This window comes from Doryrhamphus excisus, chromosome 9 (genome assembly GCF_030265055.1).
Source record: "Doryrhamphus excisus isolate RoL2022-K1 chromosome 9, RoL_Dexc_1.0, whole genome shotgun sequence".
Lineage (NCBI taxonomy): Eukaryota > Metazoa > Chordata > Actinopteri > Syngnathiformes > Syngnathidae > Doryrhamphus > Doryrhamphus excisus.
Genome location: NC_080474.1, coordinates 16,518,990 through 16,542,783, shown reverse-complemented (window position 1 = coordinate 16,542,783; position 23,794 = coordinate 16,518,990). Strand labels below are relative to the sequence as shown.

At 39.9% G+C, this 23,794-nt stretch overlaps 3 protein-coding genes across 3 annotated transcripts; 2 read left to right on the top strand and 1 right to left on the bottom strand.

Moving 5' to 3' along the window:
* Positions 1–389: 389 nt before the first annotated feature.
* Positions 390–3,946, top strand: zgc:136439 (uncharacterized protein LOC678627 homolog). The gene is made up of 8 exons (XM_058082583.1): positions 390–719; positions 1,665–1,754; positions 2,377–2,456; positions 2,534–2,649; positions 2,960–3,057; positions 3,401–3,469; positions 3,557–3,615; positions 3,705–3,946. Exons 1-8 carry the CDS (start codon positions 528–530, stop codon positions 3,823–3,825), a joined length of 825 nt encoding a protein of 274 aa, XP_057938566.1. The 5' UTR covers positions 390–527; the 3' UTR covers positions 3,826–3,946.
* On the bottom strand, positions 3,255–8,937 carry asnsd1 (asparagine synthetase domain containing 1). Its single transcript, XM_058082582.1, has 6 exons — positions 8,772–8,937; positions 8,542–8,595; positions 8,146–8,221; positions 5,578–7,048; positions 5,305–5,486; positions 3,255–4,428 (listed from the first exon to the last, which is right to left on the bottom strand). The coding sequence occupies exons 4-6, from the start codon at positions 6,985–6,987 to the stop codon at positions 4,182–4,184; spliced, it is 1,839 nt and encodes a 612-aa protein (XP_057938565.1). The 5' UTR covers positions 6,988–7,048; positions 8,146–8,221; positions 8,542–8,595; positions 8,772–8,937; the 3' UTR covers positions 3,255–4,181.
* Positions 8,938–13,228: 4,291 nt separating this feature from the next.
* On the top strand, positions 13,229–23,784 carry slc40a1 (solute carrier family 40 member 1). Its single transcript, XM_058082549.1, has 8 exons — positions 13,229–13,544; positions 13,685–13,752; positions 14,861–15,020; positions 16,392–16,507; positions 18,475–18,601; positions 18,879–19,130; positions 19,209–19,847; positions 21,105–23,784. Exons 1-8 carry the CDS (start codon positions 13,508–13,510, stop codon positions 21,419–21,421), a joined length of 1,716 nt encoding a protein of 571 aa, XP_057938532.1. The 5' UTR covers positions 13,229–13,507; the 3' UTR covers positions 21,422–23,784.
* The last annotated feature ends 10 nt before the right edge of the window (positions 23,785–23,794 follow it).

Below are 23,794 nucleotides of genomic sequence, written 5' to 3'. Positions count from 1 at the left end.
TTCCATTTCGAAAAGTTAAAGTGAATTTGGTGAATATTGGCTGAGGGAGCGAGTCAATATCGATCACTAGAGAGTTGCATATTACCCACAATGCATTGCAGTGGTTCAAGAAAAATACAGCCACGGAGTGGCAGTAATGAACATCAACTACTGGTGGTTGACCCTTCTCGGAAGAAGAAGCATAAACTGATCATGTTCATGATTCAATTTGACTACTTTTGCAGTTGTAAATTATGTTTAAAAATAATATACAACAAATACGGCTTAGCATAATTTTAATAATAATCGCCAAGTATTTATGTGTAGCTATAACGCCACTCCTATCAGTAGTCGTCGACCCATGATTGCTTGGGCTGAAAGTACACGAGAGAAGGTGTGTTCCATTTGTAACACCGACTCCTCCCACATTTTCTCTCCGCTTTGCAAGTGACCTCCGCATATCTTCGGCCATGACTCAAACCAAGTGGCGAAGGGAGGTCAACGACAAAACACTTTAACTGCTATTGGTAGGCACTCTATGAGTAGCGATGAAGGCTGTTATTCTCGCTGCTGGCTATGGAACCCGGCTCCAGATGGACGTGGCGGCCGATACGAGCGAGCGCTACGCTCACCTGGTCGGTGTCGCAAAACCGCTACTTCCGGTTGGGAGCTGTGCCTTGGTTACCCATTGGGTCCGTGCCCTGAGTGCCTCGAACTGCGTGGACAGTATCTTTGTCGTTGTGAGTATTTTACCTGTGTACAAGCTGTTCTTTTTAGACATTATAAAACCTAACATGTCACATTACACAAGGGAAATGTACTTTGCCCAGACAAGCGTCTATTTACATAATGAACTGTTAAGAGTACACACCGTTTTTCAGCATGTAAGTTACAAGTCAAAATGATCAACCTATTATTATGAAACACAATGTCTTATGTATATAAACTCAACTAAAGTTGACAGTTCGTCAAAATAGCTACTCGTCGTTCATTATACATAGGTTCGAAACAGTTCTTTTTCAGACCAGAGTTAGCTAGTTTTGACTGCTAGCCAGGGGCGGACCTACCATTAGGCAAACACAGTCAATTGCCCGGGGTTCTGAGATTGCCCCTAAACGTCTCTTCCTGTATATAAACATAGCTGTGAAACTAGCAACTTAAGCTAACAGACAACTGTAACAGATTTCAAAAGCAAGTGCCAAAATGACATACTCACATTTTGGAGGGAAAAAAAATGCTACTACTAATCCCCATTACTAATAATGTGAATGTGACATGGGCCAGCACTGCTGATTATGAAGGCCCTGGGCAAACCACATTGATATGGCAACACAAAGAAGCTGAAATCTGATTGGACAAACAAAAAAAAAAACACAGTAAGAGTTATGCTGTTATATTGGACTTATCTTGCTCAAACAATTTATGTATTTAATCAAGATGAATAATTGTATTTTTTTTATAAATACTGTTAAATTGTTTTATGTTCTTTGTATTTGTCAAATAAAGTTTGTTAAATTAGACGCAATATAACAAAATCATGTTGAAAATGTTAAATTAGTACAAGTAATACTGGGTCTGGTATTGTATTGATGACAAAATTTGCAGTGTTGCCCAACCCTAGCAGACATGAGAATGGATGATTTCCTCTGATGTTCCTCTGATGTTCCTCTGTCGTCTCTCCACAGACTAACGCTCTGTATCTGGCTGCATTTGAACAATGGGCTGCACAGTTTTCAAATGTCAAGGTTGTCAGCGATGAGACAAGAAGCAACGATGTAAATATGACTTTTACACTTTATCGTTAACAGGAGAGCTGACAATAACCATACCTGTCAATATTTGCATTGGGAAATCTGTTTTTTTTTGTAAAATGAGGGCAAATAAGGGGATCTTTCAAACAAATGGCTTTTATCTTTATTATTTACACTAGATGCCCTTGTAAATGTATTATTTCTTTGGCATGCTAGGTGGGGGGGTAGGGGAGGGAAGAGGGCTCTAGCATCAACACATCAAACCTTATCAGCCACCAGTAATGCTGGCATTGCTACGCCACCCCGGGTCAAGTGCTTGTTCCTATCGCCGCAGTGTTTGAAAATTGCAAAAAAAAAAGGTTTTCCAGAGACGACTTAAGGGCTTAAGCAATTTGTGATTTAATCATGGAAATGATGACTCTGGATGACCACCATTGAAGATACAGGTTTTTGTCGCCTAGTGGAACCATGGTTTGAACATCTGAGATGCTTTTTTGTGTGTGTTTTGTTAATAGTGATATTTGGTAAGGGCAAATCTACAGGTAGGTATTGTCTGTAAAATTAAACTGTGTGACTCGGAAAAAAAATCGAAAATTTTCAATGTAAAAGGTTTTTTTTTGTCGTCCCCCATCTTAATTAACTATAGGAACGTCTCGGTGCTGTGGCCTGCCTGCAGCTTGCAGTAATGCATTTCAACATAGACGACCATGTTGTCGTCATTGGAGGGTGAGTCAAATGGGTGTCATTTTTGGATGTACGTCATGGTGAGAAATGTTGATGGTATTTATTTCAATCCCAAATAGTGACACCCTCTTCAAAGAGGATTTCAGCCTTAGGAAAATTAACACAAGGTTTTCTGAGCTCCAGGCTCAGTGTGAGGACAACTCCATGATGCTCTACTATCAGTGCAAAGATGATGGTGAGTCTTTTCTGGCCAAATTGTCGTTTTACTGTCAGTATTAAACCAGTTAGTATATGCCATGCTCGTGGATGAGTGGCAGGATCTCATCACAGCGTATGTGTGCCTTCAATATGCCATTAATAAAATACCCCTACCCATACCATCGCGCCACTGCCACTATATAGGCCACTCCATCCACAACACAGGACAGCATACTCAATCAGAACGTATTTGGGATGGAACCTCATTGCTCATCACTGCATTCAGTATATATATTGGAGTAGACACCATTAAAAGTAGCATCATAATTCTCTGGACTTGTGTGCAGAAACTCAAAAATACGGAATAGTGGAGGTTGACAATGACCTTCGAGCGACATGTATGAAGGAAAAACCTCTGCCCTCCGAGACAAAGTCAAGAAGAGCAGTAAGTTCACCACACAAAAATTAACCATAATCACACTTTTATAACTTATTTTGACCAATGTATTGTAAATTTGACAGGGACTCAGACCCAACTTTAAAAAGTGTGTCAATTTATGATCTTGCAGAAGAAAGCTAATTATTTCCCCCCTGTAACTCATGTTACACTTGCTTGCAAACACCATTTAGATTCAAGAAATTGTATTCATTTTTTTTTTAATTTATAACAAATATAGTATCCCAACACAGTATCTGCATTTTAATGACCAACCAGCTTTTCTAGTATTTCAGTAATGCAGACAGCCTTCACTGAAAACGCTTATTGTTGGCTTTACCATCCGTTCCAGTGTCCATGTTTCTACATGTTATCAAATAAAATCCTACCTTTGTTGGACACCTTCCTTGATGAAAAAAGGGTAAGTTTACTTTTAATATTATGAAGCTGGCATGTATCCACTATTTATCTTTTTTTTTTAATCACATACAATATTTTCATCATGCAGAATGCTTCTGTTGAGGAAAAAGATGCTCCTGGAAACTTTATATCTTGGCTCATTCCAAGGTAAATCCAAGTAACTAATGTACAGGCGGAGAAGAATCACATTTACAAATATGTTGATGCCTCTTTGTATTTTTGTATGTCTTTTACAGAAAGCCAGTATATATGTATCATATCTCTGGCCGTTTCGACGTTGGAAACCTGCAGTCTTATACACAGTGTGACCTTTATTTCAAAGAACATTTCCATAACACTAAAACATACATGATGTAGATGTTTCCCAGCCTTTACTAGGCTAAGGTACGCGTTTTAGATTAGACAAATCTCACGGTACACTACCAACCAAAAATGTTGAATGAATGGGATATATCTAGTAGAAGAGCATTTAACTGTACTGCCATAGATCGAACATTTGTAGTAAATAAATAATTTACAGGCTAATTAAGTGAAATTCTCCCTGTGTGTAGGTTTTCTACGGATATTCCGGTTTCCTCCCACATTCCAAAAACATGCTAGGTTAATTGGCGAATCCAAATTGTCCATAAGTATGAATGTGAGTGTGAATGGTTGTCTATATGTGCCCTGTGATTGGCTGGTCACCATCATTAATATGGAGGGAGTCAATAGATCTACTCAGTGAGGAGCCTTTTGCATCTGTCAGAGGCCTTCTCGCGTTTGTTCTCCATCTTTGCAATGCGGGAACCGAACTGCATGGCTCTCTTGGGCAAGACCGCTGACGAGCCGAGGCCGAGTTCTTTGGCAGCAAGTCTGAGGAGGAGTTTCTCTCCAACGCCTCGAGGAAGTGACAGGTCCGCCTTCTCGCACATGGGCAGAGAATTCAAATAACTCACCACACTCTCGTCCAAGTAGGGAAATCTGTAAACGTCAGTGACATTGAATTATGTTCAACAAAACTATAATATTTGCTCTGGAAGGTCAATGTTGTGTACTATGTGTACTCAATTTGATAGGACATGTAATTGACACCAATTGTATTCAGTTTAGTGACAAATTTGAATGGGAAATTTTAAATTCATAATATCAATTTGGCTGGCATTCCATTTTTTCCCCAATGAACATAAAAATGTGTTTTGCAAAGTTTTGAGGAAATCCATTGAGATTTAGGGGTGCCACCTCACAAACTTTTGTAAAATTTCGGAAAAAATGTGAAATTTCTAGTCTAATTGCCAAAAAGTTGACCTGGAAATGTTGAGTAGAATGAACTTCTATACAGCATCATTTTAAAATAAATAATATTAATTTATTATTATTAATATTAAAATAAATGGACAAGTGTATATCAGATTATGTAGGACTACAGTACTACTCAAATATGAGCATCAGTAATACTGTCTACTCTATATTTCTGTTGTTGATGTTGGGCTTGCTCAGCTATTAGCTAACTGTAGCTAGCTAATGTTAGCTACAGTAGAGGCAATGAGCACTAAATACCCATACATATGACTACAAATCATTCAAATTACAAAGACAAAACCACAAATTTGCTAGTAATATGTAATAGGAGTATAAATACCAACAAAAACAAAGATCACCTCAGATCTCCATGGCGACCATTGAACTGTTCACCACTTTATTCCACAAAAACAGGTGTATGGTGGCACCCCTAAATAACCATGTATTGGAAAAATATTATGTATGTGTTGTTTCAACATATTTTGGAACACTTTCAGTACCCAGCCATATCAAAATTCAATAATTGTGTTTTTTTGATGCACCCCAACGTACACATACCTCGCCTCTTTTCCGTGGTCTGCAATCACCCGGTCATCTCTGCCCAAATTCCTGGAGGAAATCCTACCCAGCTCCATAGCAATTTCCTGGATCAGTCCTTCATGTCCCGATTCCTTGAATCGCATTCTGTGTCTTGAGTAACCTGCTAGCTGCTCATCGGCTCCAATTCCCGTCAATATGACCTGTCATATTTAGAGGAACTTATGTGGTGCATCATGAAAGTGGAACTTAATATTTAATCAAAGTTAAGATATTGTTTCTAGAGATGGGTACCTTGGCTGATGAGGTGTACATTTTCTGGTGGTCGTTCTCTGTGATGACCCCCGTGCCTCTTGCTGCAAACCACACCGCACAGCCGATGCTGTCGTCAAGCACCGTGTCCAGCGGATGCACCAAGTGACAGATGCGTCCGTGTCGCATTCTATGCAGCTCCTCTTGTGTTATATTGATTTCCACAAAATTCCATCTTCTTTCAGGAGCCAAGTCTTGTAACTCCCTGAGGCCAGATTTACCTGTGATTCTGTCTGGGACATCAAAAGAACTGAATGTTTCAGATTCAGTTCCATCAGCCTGTCTACCTTGAGACAGATTCGTTTTGTGTTTTTGTTTTTTTGCGGACTCTTTCTGTACCTTCGGTTCCTGAAGTTGAAATGCTACGTTTAGAAGATCTATTGGATGATGAGCAGGTATGTGAGAATTAGCCAAGACAGCTAGAATCATAGAATCGATGCCACCTGAGAAAAGTATGGCAACAGCGGCCTCATCGTTGGTCTCGGAGTCATCCTGTACGCTAAGGGGCATCGACTGAACACGTCTTCTGACTGCTTCGCTGAGAATATCAATAAGCTCTTTCACGTCGTGGTTTTTCTTGACTTTGGTTAAAAGCTGATCCAGATCCTCAATATGTGGCTTTACATCAATTTGATTCTCATCAAACATCTCCGGGGTCAACCTATTAAGAGGGCAAACAGGTGACCTGAGCAGACCTGACGGGTTTACCAAAATTGTACAGTTGTTCGGGACATAATCCCACATCGTTTGATAACGACTAGAAACATCATCTTCTGCATGAGTCCAAGCATGAAGCTCTATTGAAAGCGATCCGGATTCAAAAAGTGCCTTCAAGTCAATCCTGTACACACCGACTGCTGGAACTTCTTGCCATGTAGACTGACCATGTCCGTCGGTGTTGCTCGCCACAGATGTCAGAGTCAGGGTCTTTATTTCCGCATCGTATTTCCACAGCAAACTCCGTCTGCCAAAGTAATCTCTCCCAAACCACAAGTACTCTCCAGATTTTTGGTAGTAAACAAAGGCCCATGGTCCCCTTATAGTCGAAAGGACGGACAAAATCTCTGAAGAGCTGCTGCACGATGACAGATGCTTCAAGACAACAGCCGTGTCATTCTGGGATGGCGATACTTCCAAACCGCCAAAAATCTCTCCATTCCATACCAGGATATTTCCAGTTGTGTCCTCAATTGGCTGAGGGGTCAGGAGACCTCTCATGTGAAGAACATGGGCTGAAAAGAAGCACTGATAATGATGATGATGATGATTTGACCCTGTAACGATGCAATCCTTGCTGGAGTTGGGCCCTCTTCTTTTCAAATGTTCAAACAAGACATTGTCGGGTTTAAAATGAGCAGGCGATAGACTCAAAAGACAAAAGATGCCACACATGGTTGGAGAGGTGGTCTGCTTTACATATCCTGCAAATCCTTCTTCATGCTATCCAGTTTCCCTGCGGACAAAGGTACATTTGTTATGACAGCCATATTCACTACTATAGGTGGTCCTGGTTAATGAGTGCCATCCTTACAATGCATTGTAAGCCAAAGTTTAGTGTAAGTCGGAATTCCCATCCAAATGACACATTTGAAATCCGTGCTATTATGCAAAGGGGCATGACGGTGTGCACGGTTTGTTATTATACCGGCACTAATTGCACGCTGATCCACATGTTTTTTCATAGACGATACAGTATGACATCCAAATCAGCTCAAAACTAGCATTGGTGGATAGACAATAAGTACTATTATTCTTCTATTCTACTATTTTTTTTTTAGTTATTTTAGTCCAAATATGTTGATTGGTGCACAGTAGATCCTCTATCCTTATTCTCCATCACTGTACTTACTGTATGCTGCCTCCTTGCACAATGACCTGTGCCAGTTTGCACCCGCCTTCCAAACATGCTCAAACTGCTAACTTATTAACATCTCTTCCTCCTATAATTTGTTGCGTTACATTCATTCATTTTCTACCGCTTATCCTCATGAGGGTCGCGGGGGGTGCTGGAGCCTATCCCAGCTGTCTTCGAGCGAGAGGCGTAGTACACCCTGAACTGGTCGCCAGCCAATCACAGGGCACATATAGACAAACAACCATTCACACTCACATTCATACCTATGGACAATTTGGAGTCGCCAATTAACCTAGCATGTTTTTGGAATGTGGGAGGAAACCGGAGTACCCGGAGAAAATCCACACATGCACGGGGAGAACATGCAAACTCCACACAGAGATGTCCGAGGGTGGGATTTAACACGGGTCTCATAGCTATGAGGTCTGCGCGCCAACCATTCGACCGCCGTGCATCCCCTTGTGTGTTACAATAATCTGCATATACTCTTCATATTCATGAAGGCAAAATTGACTGCCAGTGCTTTGTTGCACCCTGCTAGTATATCAGCTTTGCACACAGTTTGCACATTTTTTTTCAATACGTGCAAACTGTTAGTATATCGGACCCATAGTTTATTCTTCTGCTATATCTAGTTCCCGGGTGAGGCTTGTGTTGACAAACCAAAAAGTAAAAGGATTCCGCTCTTGACTTACTCTTGCATGAACTCAAGGTCTGTCCTCTGTCAGCCAGGAAGAATATGTTGCTGTTCCTTTGCTGGACATATACTTTCTAAAGGGGAAATGTAAATAAAGACATAACACAAACCATTGTATATATACACCTATAGGTGTGTCTAAATCAATATGATATTTTAATCAATTCAAAATGTTTTCTCTTTAAAGGGGATTTATTATGCTTTTCCCACTTTTCTGTCTTATAAATGTTGTTACAATGTCACCGAAAGCAGGAAGACTATGGAAAAACTGCAGAAAATGGGGCAATAATTGTGTAGCTTTTCTATAGGAGTCCACAGCTCAATACAAAGCCCCGACAATAAGCATAATAGATCCCCTTTAATAAACGTATGCAACACATTTAGGCAGACTCACCCTGTTCTTCTTCAAGTTGCACAGCTCGTCCACAGCCACATTTTGCTCCTTAATCTAACAGTTACAACAAAAACATGAAATAACAGATCAATTATACAATAAGGTAGATAATATATGACCAAAGTGAGTGGGTTCCTGCATGTTGAATTGTGCCAATGCTACCATTGTAACTTGTTGAGCAAGTCTGAAGCAAATTAACCATACCATGTCAGAATAAGTTCAGTCAGTACCTGTCTATTCAGCTCGTCCTTAAGTTCAGATTGTGCTTCTAAATTGGCGTCATTATTGTGGACTTTTGAAGACATTTTAGCTGTAAACAAAAAAGCCGTGGGTGACAAAATAGCTGCGTGGTACCAGTAGTGCAAGCTAGCTAACCTATGAGCAACATTGACATATGGAGAGTGGCAAACGCTTCCGGGTTGGCAGTTCCTACTTCCTGTTTTCTCCTTTTTATTTATTTTGTTTTGTGTGTTGTATGATCTCATTCTGTAATTTGTTGATTTGATTTATTCAAATTAATTTTAATAAATAATTTTAATAAAGCAAAAACACAAACGTTTTTTTATATTTGGACAGAAACTCATTTAAACAAAGTAAATCTTATTGTTAATAATGCGTTCGCAGTTTAGGTTTTTGGTTGTTATTTTCTGGACTGCATTGTCCCCATTAATCAATTGTTAAATATTTGAATTGTAGTTATTCATTAAAAAAAATATCCTGCAATACGTCTAAATTCCTCTAGATGGCAGTATAAACATGAAGTCAGCAGCGATCTCAGTTGGCGTTAAGTTTCTCATGTATTGATCTGAAACAGCTGTACAATGTTTACATTTTCAATTCTTGGAAAAAAAATGAGTGGGCAGGAAAAAGAAGCCAAGATTTGTCTGGCTGCTGTCCAGAAAGTGGAGTTGTCATGCACAAACCAAGGCCACCAGCACTGAAAATACTGAAAATACTGTTATCGATGACAAAACACCTTTCTCCTCATACAGTGTATGACAGATACCTGCACCTTCCTGACTCACAGCCCACTAAGCAGGTATGTTATCCCATCTGACTTTGGGTGAGAGGTGGGATACACCCTAGACTTATATACTATATTGATCATATTTCCTGGTTCTAGTCAGGACTCAAGCAGCAGCATTAAAACACATCAGATGCTCTATGTGTAGAATGTTTTTTCCTTTGTCATTTGAAATAACCGGATAACTATGTTTTGGAATGTGGTAGTAAACCTGAACACCACCCCGCACCCACGCCCCCCCATCCCCACCCCACAACACACACAAATGATAAAAAAAAACATGCAAACTCCACACAGAGGACATTAGGCCACTATGCAGCTCGCTCCCAAATACAAATACATCCAAATGTGTGCTTTGTGTGCAGTTTCTGTTTGATCAGTGCCAGTGACATTCTGTTCGTCAACTGCTTCTCAAGGACAAAGCAATGAAGAGAATCATTGGTGCCTGAATGCTTGTACAGCGTTGAATCATCTGTCATCAAGTTAGATAAATCGCCTGCATATCATTTTATTTCCTTTTATCACTTTATTTAATTCCTAAGTTGGAACTGTGTAAATGTTTTCTTAGGTTAAGATGTATTGAAAATGACAACGCTAAACGTTATTGGGGTTGACTAATACACATACAGTGTTATGTTCTATATTTTACATATGATGGAAGATGAATTTACTTATAATTTCCAACTTTTATTAGAGTAAACTTAAAGTAAAGTTGATTTGGTATTGGTATATCATTTATTATAATTATATGTTCACAAAAAGATAGGATAAAGGCAGCAATAACCTCAACCAAACGTTTCCTGTAGTTGCAGATCAGACGTGCACAACAATCAGCATGAATTTCGGACCATTCTTCTTTACAAAACGGTTGCGGTTCAGCAAGATTCCTGGGATATCTGGTGTGAATATCTCTCTTGAGGTCCTGCCACAGCATTTCAATAAGGTTGAGGTCAGGACTTTGACAGTTTTTTTTTAAAAGAAGGCAACTTAACCTGTCACTGGAATGTAGCCAATTCTAAACTGGTTTATTTTCACGAGTGGTCAGAGCAGCTTTAAGCCACACCTCCACTCGCTCGGAATTTCCAGACTATAGAGTCCATGGGATATTAAGTACACAGAAATTTTAAATTAAATAAATGCTTTTTTTTTTTTTTAGAAACAGTGACGAACAGTGTATGTAATCGGCTAGTTAAATAGTAGTCTACCAGAAAATTCACTCATCGCTGTCCTTGTCCTCCTTCTGGGAACTTAAGCCACTAAAGTCATCTTCTTCACTGTCAGTAGCAAACAGCTCCGCAATTCCCTTCCCAAACATCCCGTCTGTATCTCTCCCTCTTTTATCGAGAGAGGGTTTAAGGCATGAGAGAAAATGAGCAGCTAAAACATTGGAAATTACTGAATGTATGTGTGGTATTTAAGCAGACTGTTTGTCTATTACTGTGATTTAAATCAAGATCAGAGTACATTTTATGACCAATTTGTGTAGAAATTTAACATATTCTCTTCAGTATTTCCTGTAGTTATTAACATAATCAGAATTTGCAGATCAAATTTAGGACAGGAACTACAAATGAGGCTGCAGCGAATCTACTCGCCTTCATAAACTTAGCTGGATGGCGTGTTGCCAATACATGTATATATATATACTATATATATATGTTTGCTCATTTATCATGACTTTCTACAGCCTTTGTAATGTCTTTAATGTAAGTGTGACATCATTATTCTTGCTATCGGACAATGGAATACAGAGTAACGTCATACGGTAAGAAGTACAGTGCTCCTCATCGTGAAGGTACGAGCGCTTGTTGCTGCTGTTCTTCTATAGAGAGTAAAAGTCAGCATTAGTGTTTTTTTTTACTTTATTGAAATACATAAGATGCAATGGCAGCATCAATGTGTAAGCTCGAGTCAGCAACTAGTCAAATATAAAATAAGATATTTTTATGCTCTGCTGAATGAATTAATCTGACTGACAAGATGGAGGACTTTGTATACAAATAAAGGTAAGTTTGATAAGAAACATGAGAAACATAATTAACTTCAAAAAATAACTTGTAGCAAAATACAAAGGTGTCGTCTGTGTGGCTCATACCTCACCTTTATTGTCAACGAGCGTCTTCAATGAAAGGTAACAGAGATGTTAAAGGGGAACTGCACTTTTTGGGAATTTTGGTCATTATTCACAATCCTTATGTGAAACATGAACACATGTTTCTTTAAGAAAATAAGATAATATGAGTTAGCTTACAACGGGCGTCATGGGAAATACCTATTTTGAAGCTAAAGTCCTCACAAAAAACAGTGTTCTATTTACATAACTGACTTGTATATAAACCAAACTACAGCGATATTATTATTGTAGCAAACTGTTTTTATCTCGAGGACTAACACGATGCATCGCTAACCACTAGTTTGAGCGTCACTCACGGACAAAAGAGTGGATACCAAACTCTCAATTTGGCTACAAAAACATTTTTAACTAAGGACTGAAGCACATGTCTTGTGCTGGAAGACACAGCCATCCCAGGGAGAGCGGACAACGTAAGTGTTGTCGTCGCTGTTGTTATTTAGGGAACTAGCATAAATATGTGTATCAATGCGGCACAGGAAGGAAATTTGGATAGTGTTTCAAACAATGCAACATTGCTGGAGATTTTTTTTAGAGGGCTTCATAGTCAAAATATCCCAAAAGTATCCCAATGACGCTTGTATTAACTTGTTTTCTCGTGTTATAATGCACACAAAAGGGAAAGAAATATGTGTTCATGTTTCACATAAGGATAATGAATGATGGGCAAAATTCCTAAAGAAGTGAAGTTCCACTTTAAATGTTCATTTATTCATTTCATTTATTGATATGTAGTTTGTATTGTTTTGTGGATGTAAAGCTAATTATTATCAACAAAATGTGTTTTTGGCTTATATTTTGGGGAGTTTGGAACAGATTGCTTTACTTCTTAAAGGAACAATTTATTCGGTTTTCATATGATTCAGTTTTGGGAGGACCCTTTGGAATGGATTCATAATGAGAACAGAGGCAACACTGTACTGCAATTTTAATGATTATTTATTCATTTTGTACCGCTTATCCTTAATATTCACTAATATTAATTTGAAAACGTTATTATGTTTAAAATAATTACACTTATACAGCCATTAGAAGTGTACGATAATGATGAGGTGAGATTACAGATATTGTGCGGGTGAGCAAATCAAGTGCTCCTTTTTTTCCTGCCTGTGATGTTAACCTTCCATTATAACTCCATCAATTGTTTACCAACAAAAACTTTATCAGCCATTTGAAACGCCAGCGCCGCAAAGTTAGAAAAGTGCAAAAGGTTTGCCAGATACCTTCGTGGCATCAAACCAGCATGTGCCCAAATACAATGCACCTTGCTGGGGCACAGCAGCTGGTTTCTCCCGCTTTATATGCCGGTTCTTCTGATCTCCGTAGCGGCACAGCTTGGAGCATGTGTCCAGATATAGTGCACTTTGCTGGGCTACAACATTGGGCTCCCTCCGCTCTATATAATATATCCATATTCATCCACGTTAAGACATCAGTAAGAGTTTTCAAAATGTTGAGGTATCGAGGAGCGTCATTACGTCACGTGACCAGAAATGGAGCATGGCGGGTCACGTGACGCGGTGGGACGGCTATATTGGAGCAGGACATAAACACAAGAGCAGCACAACGGAGGGGATAGTGGAAGAACCGTCTGCCGAAAACACCCCTTAGTTTGGTGGGTTTTTTTCCCGATATCTTCCATCGAGATATTTCTTTCCAACTTCAGCTACAGTGATAGCTAAGTTTGGAGGGGAGGAAAGGGGAGATACGCTGCATTTTCTTTTCTTTTTGACGCGATTAGATGAAGAAATAACCGTCAAAACAAATCCACTGTTTGAAGCGAATACGCCAGGTCTACTTTCAGCTTTAAAATGGAAAACTCTGCACCCAAGAAGAAGACATGCTGTGGTACGTTGCTTTTATTGTCTTATGCACATAGTATGTTTCTTGTTATTATTTTCGAAACGGACCACTCATGTATTGAAGATTCATTAGCATCATCTGAAATCACGATTGAATTCTGACATGGAAATATGTCTCCCTCGTAGAATCTATTCGAGATTTCTTCACCTCAGCAAAATTCCTTATCTATATGGGACATGCCCTATCAACGTGGGTAAGTGAACACATTATATGTTTCTGTTGTTACGTGATTATGCTAGCTTTTCACATAATAGTAGGACATGGAAATGGACAAAAAGCACCTATTCATATTTCAGTGGTGTTAGCTCAGAAATTTGGCTGTATATGTTTTAAATGGTCTGATAAACAACTCAATCAGTATTTGGTGATTAATAATTCTTCGTGTTAGGTTAATTCATGACTGTAACCCTAGTGAGGACAAGAAACATAGAAATGGATGGATACAAATAGAGTACCTGTGAAGTTATACAATGTATGTATTTAACAATGGTAATTGTAATGGTAATGTTTTTATATCATCATATAACAATTGAATGCATCACATAGTCAGTTCACAGTTCCAAATGTCCAAAAGGAGTAGGAAGAAGCAAAGCTTATTAAATCCTACCCCTCCATCTGGTACTTTTAAAATCACTAACTGTTACATTTGTTCACTTCCTGCTTTCCATATTACAGTTTAAGGTAATTTTTTTTAATAATGCACCTCGTACCAAAGTATGAGGTGATATGACCATCCAATGACATAATGTGTACCATAGTAAGTGTCAATATAGTGATATGTATAGCACATCATGACTGGATCAAGACTCTTCATCCTTGTATTTAGCAAACATCAACTGCTTGTATTGTTTCTTGAATTGGCTCATCGTTGTGCATTGTTTGAGGGTCTTACTCAATCCATTCCATAGTTTGATTCCACATACTGAAATGCTATGGCTTTTTAACGTAGTCCTAGCATATAAATGTAGTTCTTCCCTGAGATCATATCTCTCCTCTCTTGTAGAGAAGTATTGGATGACATTTTTAGGTAATTGGTTATCAGCAAGTTTAAGTATTTGTGATTTTAGAAATAAGGAGTTAGTATGTTCTCTGTAGGCGGCATTATGAATTATTACAATATTACAAAAAAGCCTCAGTGATCATATGTACCGTTTACATCACTTAGAGTTGATACAACTCACAGAGGAAGTATGATGGTACCAAAAAAAAATCAGTTATCAATGTATATTTCATGTGTTGATATCGACTTGGTATAAAATAGGGAATCTTGTGACCAACCTAACCTGAATTTGAACCCGTAGGGTGATCGCATGTGGAACTTTGCTGTGGCAGTGTTCCTGGTAGAGCTCTATGGGAACAGCCTCCTGCTCACAGCCGTGTACGGGCTGGTGGTGGCCGGCTCCGTGCTGCTGCTGGGGGCCATCATTGGGGACTGGGTGGACAGGAACCCCAGACTCAAAGGTGAGTTAGCAGTTGATTGGTATCAACACAAGTTATTCATAGGAATTGCTTTATTGGTTGCTTTGTTTGGGGTACTGCAACCTTCAAATCTGTATATTCCTGCTCCTATGTGTGTTTCTTTTGAGCTATTAATAGCAATTTGTCAAAGTTTAGCTACTAATGTTAACTAGCATTGAATGTAAACACAATGACTCCAAATTGCATCACTGAGACTACTCTTATATGTATGTACACACACTACTTGTGTTTACAAGTACCATATTTTGGGTTGGGTTGAACAAAATGTTTAAAACTGTTCATTGGCACCACTATTGGTAACATCTGATAACCGGTGGCGGTTTTTTGTTTAAAGAAAATGTAGTCCGGAGCCAAAGAGGACAGTACTTTTAAATGAACCGATCAGCTGACTCATATTGGCATAAAAATTAGATATTGGGTTATTTTCCCCATAATGATATCAGCGCAAGCGATGATGACCTTAGAGCAGGGGTGGGCAAATATTTTTGACTCGTGGGCCGCATTGAGTTAACAAAATTAACAAAAACTATTTTGTTTATAATTTTCCTTGAATTATTTGTCCAATTTTATCTGTAAAAGTGTTATACTATCGGCCGTATGTCCTCATGTCCCTTTTTTCAGGAGCACTTCAAACACCAGACCACATCAAACTATGGAATTTAATTAATTAATTTATTTATTTTACTAAATAAGACATCCGTCATGTTGCCAGTTTGTATGTTAAAAGTTGAAATACTTAGAAAGCAACTAGCGGGTCAGATTCAAACACTTTGTGGGCCGCATGTGGCCCCCAGTTGTAGTTTGCCCACCCCTGCTTTAGAGCAACAAACTGGCTCGCTCAGTATGGCTGTTGGATTGTAAATATGCGGTTTACAATACCATAAAACGCTGGTTATACAAGGTGGTCTTCCTTCAATACTTCTAATAGTCCAGAGTTTCATACTACTTTAACTGGATTCTTGTGATTTTAATGACATTTATTTTGAGAGATTAAAAAAAAACAAAAAACAAATACTGCACTTCTTATATAACTTCTATTGCATATTGCAGCGTTTGTCTTATTTAGCACAAATGTTGTACTTTTGAAATGCATCCAGTGGCATCGCAGTAAAACTATCACAATGTGTTCATTACATTAATGAAAGATAGAGCTGCTTGCTATATCTGTATTGGTTGATATCTGTATCACTAAATCGGATATCTGCAAGAATATAATATAATATACAATATGGAGCATCTCTACAAAAGACATTGGACATGAAATGTTTAGGCTTTGCATGGTTTCCTAGTTCATTTCAATCTCTTGTATTTAGTCACATTTCTGTTCCAAATGTTCTTGTTGTTCGTCCACAGTGGCCCAGACGTCTTTGGTCGTCCAGAACAGTTGCGTCATCGCGTGTGGGATTCTCTTGATGGTCGTTTTCCAATTCAAAGAACAGCTTGCGGAAGCTTACAACGGATGGCTCCTGGTAAGTGGCTTTGTGTGCTGCTCACTCTTTTGAGGGGATCTGATGGAAGCGTTCTGACCTTTTATCCTCAAGTACAACAGTCTGACCCCATATGATACCTACTTCACTGATATGGACCTCCACGTCAATATTATTTATGACTCTTGGAAAAGCTCTTATGTATGCCTGAAATTAGTGTGTACAATAAAAAGGACTTTTGTTAAGTTCTAACAAAGCATATGAATTCCAGAAACAACATTAACGGCCTTGTGAGTGCCAGAGGCATGTTTACACTTGTTGAACCATGTGACTTTTTGTTGCCTTGCCTCAAAGGTTCAGGCCTGAGTCTAGACCTTCCAGACGTCTAAGTAGTTCTACTTGTGATGATGGTGGGTCTCTGTATTCATGGTGGCACTTTGCGATTTGAGATTTTTGCCATGTGAAAGAGTTTACAGGGTCAGCCGGTGTGTGTGTGTGTGTGTGTGCACGTTCGTGCTAGGGGGCGGAGAAACTGTTGAAAGAGGAGAATGGATGTGAGACTGCAGGGGCTGTGCAAGTCAGCAGGTTCTTCAAGGCTGGTCATATGACACACAGTGAAATGTGGGCTGGCCTGTTGATGCATTTCTTTTGTTGCTATTCTGACCACCGCAGCTGTGTGTGTCGGACTACATAAGATCAACAAAAGTTAGCCCACTTAGTACACAAGTGTGTCCACATTTTCAGCCAGCTACAGTATATTCTAATCTTTATTGCTCTGAACAAAGTCACATGTTGAGCATTATTTTCCTGGTCATGAGTCCATAGCCATTCACCAAATGTTTTTTCTTATCATGATGAACAACTTGGCATGTTTAAACCTTTGATATTATCATTTCTATTTCATTAACTGTACCCCAGACTTGTTTTTGCCATAAACACAACATAGTCATAAACCACAGTATAATGGAAATAATTGTTTTTGGTGTGGATTAATAGATCCCCATTTTCGCTGTGATGGCAATAATTCACAAGTAATTGATACTCCCGTGAAAATATTTTTGTCACACAGTTTGATCTTCCTGTTCCAAACCCACCTGCTATCTTGGCATTGACATTCTCCTCCGATTTCAGATCAACATTTGCCATTACTGTTTGAATTATTAGACAGCTCCAGTTTTTCCTCTTTAATTGCCATTGTTTACTAGCGACAGATGTTCACAAGCTACATGCTAAACGCACAAATAAAGTTTAAGCCCTAAATATGCATCACGCACTTACAGTATAAAACACATTTTCTCGTTTGTGGACCTTATGGCTGGGACGATAATTAATGAATCACACAATAAACTACAATTAATGTGCTAATTTTTCCGGTCTCAATAAAACGGCATCTGCATGCGTCGTGTCCGTATAGCTGTCAAAAGATGTTTATATAAAATATATAATGCTTTTCAGCCTTGTCGCTATCATGGAATAGTGTTTAGAAGACATGATGTAAACAAGACATGACTTGCTGTCTTGTGCCAACTTTGACTTAGTGGTCGTTCTTTGTTTTCTTGATTTTTTTTTGTCCTGTGTACCGTTGGAATAGCATGGCAGATACTTCTTGTACAGTTGTTCCTTCACAGCAGTGATCAGTGAAATGATCACTGTAAAGGAAATAAGTTGACGTGGGCATTCATCTGTGTCTTGTTCTGTCGGCCATTGTTGTGTTAGACTTTTTTTGGAAAAGAAAACAAACTTATAGTATTACTCGGATACTATGAACATCCAGCAGCAACACATTTTTTTTGCATGACTGCTATTTTGATGAAAAATATACTGACCTAAGTAGAAATAGAAATGGAATTTTTGTCAAAGTCAAACAATGTAGAACATAATTACAAACAATATATAACATATTTACGCAAGGTTGATGATGAATTTCTGGATACTGTATAATACAATAAAGGTTATCATTATCATAAATGTGTGGCGTGATATGATATCCAACTTCCCTATTTTTTCAGACCACCTGCTACATTCTGGTGATCAGCATCGCCAACATCGCCAACCTTGCCAGTACAGCTACCTCCATCACCATTCAGAGAGACTGGGTGGTTGTTGTTGCGGGTCAGGACAGCAGCAAGTTGGCAGGTCAGTATTTGTGCTTCACGCGGACTTCACGTGATCCTTATCACATACGTTCAGTGTGTCAGACTTTGCCCCTCAATTTGGTCTTCTCCTTTTTACATTTTATGTCCTTACAGTTTTTTTTTGTTACTCTGTGTTGTGTTATGCTTGTTCGATTCGATAAAGTATACCTAAAAACCAAAAAACGGCAATAGACCATATCAGATAGGCTCACCGTACCTTTAACATGAAGAGACCATTAACGTTGCTCTGCACTCTGCATCTTTCCCGCTCACATCAGACATGAACGCCACCGTGCGGATTATTGACCAGCTGACCAACATCCTGGCTCCTATGCTTGTGGGCCAGATAATGGCCTTCGGCTCCCATTTCATTGGCTGTGGCTTCATCTCGGGCTGGAACCTGTGCTCCATGTGTGTGGAGTACATGTTGTTGTGGAAGGTCTACCAGAAGACGCCGGCATTGGCTGTGAAAGCTGGTCAAAAAGAGCAGCGTGAAGAGCAGGAACTCAAACAGCTCAGTCCTTCGAAAGGTAAACGAAACGTAACCGAGGAGCTTACTTGGTTTAGAATAAGACGCCTGAGTCCTAATCCAGACTACTCTGTTGCAGAATCAGAGAACGGCCAAAGTCCTGAGGAGTCATCTCAGCCACTAATGAACGAAACCTCAGTGATCAAGTCGGACTCCCCGAAAAAAACAGGATGTTGCTATCAGGTGTCGGAACCCCTCCGCACCTTCAAGGCCGGCTGGGTGGCCTACTACAACCAGAACATTTTCTTTGCCGGCATGTCCCTGGCCTTTCTCTACATGACGGTACTAGGATTTGACTGCATCACCACCGGCTACGCCTACACGCAGGGTCTCAACGGCTCAGTCCTCAGTCTACTCATGGGAGCGTCTGCAGTGTCGGGCATTTGTGGCACCGTTGCCTTCACGTGGGTTCGCAGGAAGTGTGGCTTGATCCGCACTGGCTTCATCTCCGGCATAGCCCAGCTGTCTTGTCTTATGCTGTGCGTGGTCTCCGTCTTTGCACCCGGGAGCCCCTTAGACCTCAGCGTCTCGCCCTTTCAGGACATGTACGGCCATCTGATGGGACAGAAGATGCTGCCTGAGGTCGGCAACGGCATCACTAGCGCCGTTACTGGTGGGAATGCTACTACTGCTAGCACACCGGCTGAAGATCTACCAATGGTGAAGACCTACATGTCTGTTGGCTTGCTGTTTGCTGGTGTCATTGCTGCGAGGGTTGGTAAGTAACATCTCACCTCCATTGACCAAATGTTTTGGAGATATATAGCACAATATGACTGACATTTCATTCTGGGGTAGAATCAGCTCAGTTCCATAGAACACAACTTTGGGGATGTGGGTGTTCAAGCTTCAACTTGTTAGAGATGCAAGGTTGTTCAAGGACTATTGATGTGTCCTTGTGCAATGCACATCTAGCTATGACAACACAAAATGCAGTTTTAAAATAAAACTTTATATTAAGGGAGAAAAACAATCCTGTGTGAAAGCCCCCTCAACCAAGTACCTGATTGGGACACCCTCAGCAGCAACAACTGCAAGCAAGCGTTTGCGATAACTTGTAATGAGTCTCTTTGGAGGAATTTTGGCACTCATCTTTGCAGAATTGTTGTAATTCAGCCACATTGAAGGCTTTTCCAGCATTGACCAGCTTTTTAAGGATTCAGGTCAGGACTTTGACTAGGTCACTCCAAAGTCTCATTTTGTTTTTCTTCAGCCATTCAGAGGTAGACTTGCTGGTGTGTTTTGGATCCTTGTCCTGTTGCAGAACCCGAGTTGGTTTCAGATTGAGGTCACAAATCTTTGGGATTTTTTGGTAGACAGCAGAATTCATGGTTCCGTTTATTATAGCAAGTCTTGGCAAGGTGCTGAAGCAACAAAACAGCCACAGACCATCATACTACCACCACTATATTTTACTGTTGGTATGGTGTTCTTTTTCTGAAATGTGGTGTTACTTTGATTATTTTCCCAAAGGTTTTGGGGATCATTAAGATGTTTTCTGACAAAATGCCATGCGGGCAGTCTTTCTTATAGTGGAGTCATGAACACTGCCTTTAAATGAGGTGTTAAATTAGGCCTGCAGTTCTTTGGATGTTTTGGGGTCTTGTTCCATGTTTTTGACATTTGTGGATAATTGCTCTCACCATGGTTTGCTGGAGTCCCGAGGGCGGGCGCACATCACTTTTTCACATGGGGCCAAATAAGTTTAAATTTTTGTTCTCCCCTAATAATATAAAGTTTAATTTAAAATCTGCATTCTATGTTCAGTTATGTTGTCATTGACTAATATTTCAAATTGTTTAATGAGCTGTGTGACGAACAAAGAAAACAGGACAAAGGTGAAGTCATCAGTTTTACAGGTTGACTTTACCATGTCTATAATTTCAACCCTTGATGCCAATAATATTGCAATATACCTCCCAACAAAGTCAAAGTAGAGTGATGTCACTCTGACCTCTGTGACTTTGTCTTACAGGCCTGTGGTCCTTTGATCTGACAGTGACTCAGCTCATTCAGGAGAATGTGATCGAGTCAGAGCGAGGCGTAATCAACGGTGTCCAGAACTCCATGAATTACCTGTTAGACCTGCTGCATTTCATCATGGTGATTCTGGCACCAAACCCGGAGGCATTCGGTCTGCTGGTCATCATCTCTGTGTCCTTCGTGACCATGGGTCACATCATGTACTTCAGATTTGCCTTCAAGAGTCTGGGTAGTCGTCTGTTCCTCTGTTGCTCGCCGGAGCAGAAGGTGGAGACGGACGACATCCCTTCATCTCCTACCACTGTCTAACGTCACTGTCCTTGGTGTATCTTTCCAAGCTTTCCATACTCTAGCCTTACAGCACTAACACTTGACTAACACCTTGACATGCAGCCAATTGAGTGATTGTCTTAACACGAGAAAGCTTACTTCCAGTAGTGTGTTATACAGAAACATTATTGAAGCATTAGTTGCAGGTGAGAGTTTAACAGAGTAGTTTCAGGTGGCAATTTTGAGGCAAGAAACGTCCAGGGATGTTTGTCAGGCTGCATCAAACATACGCATATCAACCGTATATGCCTCTCATTAGCAGCCATGTCACACATTTGAAATGCAACATTGGTGCTTTGAGTGTAGAGCCATACTGTTTGTGTGTTAGCTCACACATGAGAACCAAACACAGGGACTGCATTCAGGAAATGCAGGTAGTGTTTTTTTGATGATCATTCATGGTATGCAACCACTTCATTTGCTTTCAGTTACCAAAGTCTTGGGTCATATATGGTGTAAAAGGAAATGAGGGAATCCAGGATCCATCTTGAAGCTTTCCAAATATGTTTTGCATCATCAAGGATTCCATAGTGTCATTCATTCATTCATTTTCTACCGCTTATCCTTACGAGGGTTGCGAGGGGTGCTGGAGCCTATCCCAGCTGTCTTCAGGCGAGAGGCGGGGTACACCCTGGACTGGTCGCCGGCCAATCACAGGGCACATATAGACAAACAACCATTCACACTCACATTCATACCTATGGACAATTTGGAGTCGCTAATTAACCTAGCATGTTTTTGGAATGTGGGAGGAAACCGGAGTATCCGGTGAAAATCCACGCATGCACGGGGAGAACATGCAAACTCCACACAGAGATGGCCGAGGGTGGGATTGAACCCAGGTCTCTGCACGCTAACCACTCAACCGCCGTGTAGCCCATATACAGTGTCCTACCAAGTAATTGTTTTTTTTTTACTTGTTAATGTCCTCATATAGTCCACTTTAATTTGTTGTAGTTCTCTAGGATGTTTTCCAATTGATTGTTACGCCAGCACTTTAAGTGATTGACATCTGACATTAAGCCTACGGCTAATGTCTGAGCTGATATCCGATCATTTGTTTTTGCACAAGTCCGAAATCCAGATTCTTTGCCAAGAGGTGGGGTGTGGCTTGAAAAAGTACTCGCAACTATAGAGTTGATACATGCATATTCAGAGGAATTTGTGGGATAACCCCGACCTTTATATTTACATCACAAACCAACAGCATCTTATCAACACAAATGTCTACCTCACTCACGGTGCAACCAAAAATAACACCACTTGTGGAACACACAATACACAACTAACCCACGGACTGCAGGGATCAAAATGATGCAAAACAGTACTATTGTAGACACATTTATAAGCCGCAAGACATGCTGGGAAGCACACATATGCTTCCCACAAGAGGAAGTTACCCAGCATGACTTGGGGATGATAATTTGTAATAATTTAAATAGTATATTAGTGTGTGAGTTCAATACTCATAGTCCATGTTCTGCAGTCACATCGTGAGTGAGGGGGGGGGTGGAGTAGCCCCCACGGAAACAGTGAATCTACTGTATTCAGCAACAATCCCTGTGAGGCAGGAAGTCTGAATGTGGGCAGACCCAAGTTTACCTTGGATATTCCCAGTTTGCTTCTGAAGGTGGAATAATAGCGCAAGTGTCTGCATAGCCTTGGTGTACCTCAATGTTTGCATATTTTCCAGGGTAACAGATTCAATAAAGTATGTATTCTATATAGTATCTTATAGAGAAATGACTGCAGTAATTAGGTTTCCTGTCACGCAGAGCCAAACCACACGGATCAGTCCATAAAGCTCTTCAGTGGTTCTTTACACCTTCCTCGATTCCCGCTTTGTTGAAGTGGCAGCACCCCACCCAGGAAACGTATGCTTGTCCAGCTGGGATTTTGGTTATGGTGCAGACATATTTGTGTTGGATGTAGAAAATATTGACACTACATGTGAGAATTGTAGACTAGGTCTGTAGTAGTACCAAGTACCAGTGCTAACATCTCTTTAAAATGGAGCTCGGTTATCCTTTTCTGAAGTCAGGAATCGCAATAAACTATTTTCAGTGGAAACAAATAGTCAATTCTATAAATCAAATTGGGAAAAACAAGTATGTATTGTCATGGTGTTTTGGGTTTTAAATGTTTTTTTATATACTTTGTGTTAATGTTTTGGGGATGTAATCATTTATACAACATTGCATGAAAGGAAATTGATCTGTATGTTCTTTAATTTCTTAAAAAAAATGTAATCAGAAGTTCATTTGTATGTCACTCCGTAGAATATAGATTGATGGTAACATGTATAATGCATGATGTGTCTTAAATAAACAATTTGCAGTATTTACCTGTCTC